Below are 5,094 nucleotides of genomic sequence, written 5' to 3' on the forward strand. Positions count from 1 at the left end.
CCCTTGATCCCAAGTCCTTACCACTTGGCAACCACTAGATGGTTTTCAACTCAGATTTTTAATTTGCTAGGAAGTGCAAGTGGCAACAGTATCCAACGCCAAGTGTTGAAACTGCCACGTATGGAAAACGTGGCAGCATATGAGAAACCATATAAAAAACAAAACAAACGTAAAGTTTCAATGCATGTCGACATTTTCCATCTCTTGGTAATGCCTCTATGTCAGCATTCACAAACTTTTTTCTTGTTGAAAGTGTTATCATTGTAAGCATAGAAAGATGGGGGATTGCAGTAGTGTTTATCGTGTCATATATGATAAAACAAGACCCGCTTGATCTTCTTTACGTTGCATAAGAAAAGGAAAAAAGTTTCCAATAGTGTAATGGTGTTCTCAAAGCCTCACAACTTGTGTCGATAGTTTGTGTTTCTCTGGATCTGAAATGGTATATTCTGTTCAGTGGAGTCGTACTATTCTATATAGGATGTCAAAATCTAATGGGAGCTTAGTGGGATTGTAACAGGATTGAACGGATCCTAATAGGATTGCATGATCTCATTTTTTAATCATTCTTCATGTTTGTATTAATCCTACCAACCCTGCAGCTTATTATCTATCTTCCTCATCATGGCCAGTGGGCAGAAACCAAAAGGGCTCAACAAGTCATGTTTTCTCCTCATAGGTTGTTATATTTTTATCTTCTTGATGAGTTCTTAGATTTTCCCTGATGAATAACTGATCAGTTTTATGCTAGAACATGAACAATCTGCTAGAAAGGATGTTAGTTGATTTGAATTCATTATGTTTTTTCCGTTTTGACAGTGATAGCTGGTATGGAAAGGTTTGCATTCAAAGGGGTGGCATCAAATTTGGTAACTTATCTTACAGATGTGGTTAAGATGAGCAACTCTGCTGCAGCCAAGACTGTTAATAATTGGTGTGGATTCACATCCATGCTACCACTTCTAGTTGCATCGCTTGCTGATTCATGGGATCGGTATTCCACCATTCTAACCTCTTCCTTTATTTATGTTGTGGTTAGTATTTTCTTTTTGTTTAATTTCTGCTTCTGAAATTCTGTGAGCTTACAGCAATTGGAAAATATTTTGGTGATCACAAGTCATACATAAATTCTTGATTATGATTATGCTTACAGCAACTTGCCTCTGTAATTGTAGAGACAGTTTTTGGTTTATGATTTTCCATGGTAAATTTGCTTTTGTTCTTCTTAATTTGTTCTTTCAAGGGACTTGTGGCATTGACATCAACAGCATTGTCTTGGGCAAGGCATCCCACCAACAAAATAAGCTCCTCATACCTGTTTTGGTCGCTCTGTTTGATTTCTCTAGGACAAGGTGGATATAACCCATCTTTACAAGCCTTTGGAGCAGATCAAATTGCGAACGATGATGAGCTGCCGAGCACAAAAGATGAGCAGAAATCAAATAAGAAGAGTTTGTTCTTCCAATGGTGGTATTTTGGGGTTTGCGGTGGCAGCCTCGCAGGTGTCACATTCATGTCCTATATCCAAGACACATTTGGCTGGGTACTCGGATTTGCAATTCCTACAATCGCAATGGGAGCATCAATTTTACTGTTTTGGTGTGGAAGCAGAATTTATGCATACAAACAGGATGACGCCATCTCTGAGAGGCCTTCGCGGGACATAGTTCGATCCATTAAGGAAGCTCTGTCGAAATTGATGAATAGCAGAATCACCTTACCAAACAGCAATCCTGGAGTCGTTGAGCTAGAGTAAGATTTCGTATTGTCAGTCTAAGTATTTTTGCTTTGAAATCTCCTCGAGTATTTATGTTAATGCTACTCTTTTGCTTGTTTATAGGCTTCAAGAAAAACCTCTTTGTCAGAATTCGGGCAATGCCAAGGGATTGAAGGAGGAACCCTGCAGTGGTATTAACTACCTAGTAGAAAATGGAAAAGTAGTATTAAGGCTTTTGCCGATATGGACGATGCTGCTAATGTTTGCAGTCATCTTTCAGCAGCCTGCCACATTCTTCACCAAACAGGGAATGACAATGAAGAGGAATGTAGGCAGCAGCTTCAAGATCCCACCAGCTACACTACAAAGTGCTATTACAGTTTCTATAATCCTCCTGATGCCATTTTATGATGCGTTGCTGATCCCATTTACTCGACTGATTACTCGCAACAAAAAGGGTATCAGTGTGACTCAAAGAATGGGTATCGGGATGGTACTGTCCATAATAGCCATGGTCATTGCTGCATTGGTTGAAACAAAAAGACTCGAAATCAGTAGAAAAATGGACGTTCTTGATCCAAAATTGGAAACAGAAGTTCCATTAAGCATATTTTGGTTGCTGCCTCAGTACATTCTGCTTGGCATCTCTGACATCTTCACTGTTGTTGGGATGCAGGAGTTTTTCTATAGTGAAGTTCCTGTAAGAATGAGAACAATGGGAATTGCACTATATACTAGTGTATTTGGAGTGGGAAGCTTCTTGAGTGCCCTGTTGATTTCGCTAGTAGAATATTTCACAAGCTCAAGAGGCAAAGGGCGGAGCTGGTTCTCTGATGACATGAGAGAAGCCCGTTTCGACAAATACTATTGGCTTCTAGCCTCGTTAAGTGTACTCAGCTTAGTGTTTTATGTTATTTTCTGCAAATGTTTTGTAAGCAGAAGCAGCGATATGGATAATGAGAACTAGGCAAGGGGCAGAGCTGGTTCTCTGATGACATGATTGAAGCCCGTTTCGACAAATCTTATTGGCTTCTAGCCTTGTTACGTGTATAATAAGCTTAGAGCCTGTTTGGTTTTACAAAAATAATTTTTAATAATTAAAAATAAAATATTATTTTAATATAATTTCAAATAAAAAATATTTCTATCATCATATTCTCAAATATCCCATTAATGTTTTATGTAATTTTTTATAAGCAGGAACAGTGATTTGGATGATGAGAAATTGTAAGAGTAGAGGAAGGCTTGACTTGTAAACAAGTTGTTTTGGTACAACTTCTTCAGCTTCAATAATTGTTCTTTGAAACAAGAACAAGTTAATGAAATTTCGAAGAAAATAAATTAATTGAACCCTAAACAAATAAAAAGGGTGTTCCAGCATTTCTTCTTCTTCTTCTTCCTTGTTCATCTTCTACTTCCTCCCATCATTTTCCTTTTGAAACTTTAATTATCTCTCCAGCTTCATATGAATAATATGAATAATGAAGCTTCTCTTCTCAATTCCCTTTTTTTTTTAAAATATTTTTTATTTTAAGTTCATCCTTATATTTATTTTTTAACTGTAATCCTATTTATTTTTTTAATTAAATAAGTTAATTGAACTATATTTAAATAATTCTTATATAATTTAATTTTAAATCCTTGATAAGTAAGGAAATGGGTTAAAAATGTTTTTTTCTATTATTTTTTTATTTTTTTTTAATTTATTTTATTAAACAAAAATGTTACTTTCAAATCTTGCCATATAAATTATGTTTCTATTTGGGATTGTGGCAGCGTTTTTTCGTTTAAAAAAATAAATAGTATTTTTTTATTTTTTTAAAATTAATATATCAAATGATTTAAAAATAAAAAAAATTAATTAAATTTTTTTTTAAAAATGATTTGTACGAGCTCAATAAGGTATTGTACTGTTTGAATTAGCAGTCTAATTGATAGCATCAACGGCAACAAATCTTTCCCAGATTGCAGTTTTCAGCCATGGTGCCTGTGGCAGCGGTGACCGTTGGGCTTAGGCCCAATATTTATGAACCACAAGGCCCATTTTAGACTGCAGCTCTATGTCCTATGGGCATTCTCGGCCAGCAGGAACTAGGAAGCCGTAGGAAGAAACAATACAGCCCAGCCTTAACACAAATTCGATATTTTATCAAGAATAAACCTTCGATGGTTATTGACCATTAAGTGTATTTATTTATTATAGTATTTTTATTATTATTATTTTTGATGGGTGGTATCTTCCCCGTCAACTTTCGTTTTAATAGTTATTGACCAATTAAACATGAATGATAAATTATTCTAAAAAGGCTTTGAATAACAAAAGTTTTAAATTCAAAATAATTTTGTGGATTTGAAAATTATCTTATGGGTTTATTAATTTAGTTTTGAGTTTGGTTAATAAAAAATATTTTATATTAATATCCCTGATTAATAATTATCTCTATTCAGCTTCATATGAATAATGAAGCTTCTCTTTTCAATTTTTTTTTTAAAATTATTTCAAAGAGGTGTTTTTTATTTTAATTTTATTATTATATTTATTTTTAACAATCATATTTTTTATTTTTTAATTAGACAAGTTAATTAGATTATATTCAAGTAATTTTCATTCGATTTAATTTTAAATTCATGATAAGTAAGGAAGCGAGTTATAAAGGTTTTTTCAAATCAATTTTTTCAAAAAAATTTCTTAGTTTTGTTTTAATAAATGAACAGGTTACTTTTAGATCTAGCCACGAAGATTGTAGGCCTATTTAGGATTGTGATAATAGTTGCGGTTTAAAATATTTTTTATTTAAAAATACATCAAAATAATATTTTTTTTATAAAATAGGCTCACCATATTGAACTGTTTGAATTAGTGATTAAATTGATAGCATCCAAGATTGCAATTTTCAAGCATGGTGCCTCTGATAGTGGTGACCATTAATACGAGATTAGCCAAGGTTGTTAAAAATATATTTTCAAAAAGATATGAAAAATGCAAAATAAACTCGGATCGTAAAATCATAAAATCATAAAAAGTTTTAAAATACATTAAAAAACTCATGCTTCAAATAAAAATTCAGATATAATTTAAGTAACTTTTTATTAACTAATAATTAACAAATTTTAAATAAATAATCTACTGTTGTGTCATATAAACTAAAACTAGATTTATTAACTTCATCTTCCTTATTATTCCTCATGAAATGCATCTACTTTTTTTCTTTTTGGATCATGTCTTTTTAAATGTCAAATAAACCAAAAATATAACAAGAAGTAAACCTTCTAAAAAATAGAACTAAGCATGCAGTTAGATTATCATATAAACTGAATGAATTTCCAATACAATAAATTCGAGGACTAAAACAAATAACATAGTTGTTTACTTTTGA

General features: G+C 32.6%; 1 protein-coding gene across 2 annotated transcripts; it reads left to right on the forward strand.

The window, feature by feature from the left end:
• Positions 1–410: 410 nt before the first annotated feature.
• Positions 411–2,764, forward strand: LOC105140797 (protein NRT1/ PTR FAMILY 5.8-like). Of its 2 annotated transcripts, XM_011047781.1 has the most exons (4): positions 411–679; positions 820–1,034; positions 1,244–1,752; positions 1,841–2,764. In XM_011047781.1, exons 1-4 carry the CDS (start codon positions 625–627, stop codon positions 2,682–2,684), a joined length of 1,623 nt encoding a protein of 540 aa, XP_011046083.1. In that variant the 5' UTR covers positions 411–624; the 3' UTR covers positions 2,685–2,764. The 2 variants fall into 2 exon arrangements, with proteins under 2 accessions (XP_011046083.1, XP_011046084.1); XM_011047782.1 differs by lacking the exon at positions 411–679 and having other exon boundaries at positions 903–994.
• The last annotated feature ends 2,330 nt before the right edge of the window (positions 2,765–5,094 follow it).

The sequence above is a fragment of the Populus euphratica genome, unplaced genomic scaffold (assembly GCF_000495115.2).
Source record: "Populus euphratica unplaced genomic scaffold, PopEup_1.0 scaffold109.1, whole genome shotgun sequence".
NCBI lineage: Eukaryota > Viridiplantae > Streptophyta > Magnoliopsida > Malpighiales > Salicaceae > Populus > Populus euphratica.

What these genes read in the sequence shown, in the direction of transcription:
- LOC105140797 (XM_011047781.1), top strand. Translation starts at nt 625, where the DNA reads ATGGCCAGTGGGCAGAAACCAAAAGGGCTCAACAAGTCATGTTTTCTC. An exon ending in CTTCCTTTATTTATGTTGTG is followed by an intron (nt 1,035 to 1,243) that starts GTTAGTATTTTC and finishes TGTTCTTTCAAG; the next exon opens with GGACTTGTGGCATTGACATC. An exon ending in CCTGGAGTCGTTGAGCTAGA is followed by an intron (nt 1,753 to 1,840) that starts GTAAGATTTCGT and finishes GCTTGTTTATAG; the next exon opens with GCTTCAAGAAAAACCTCTTT.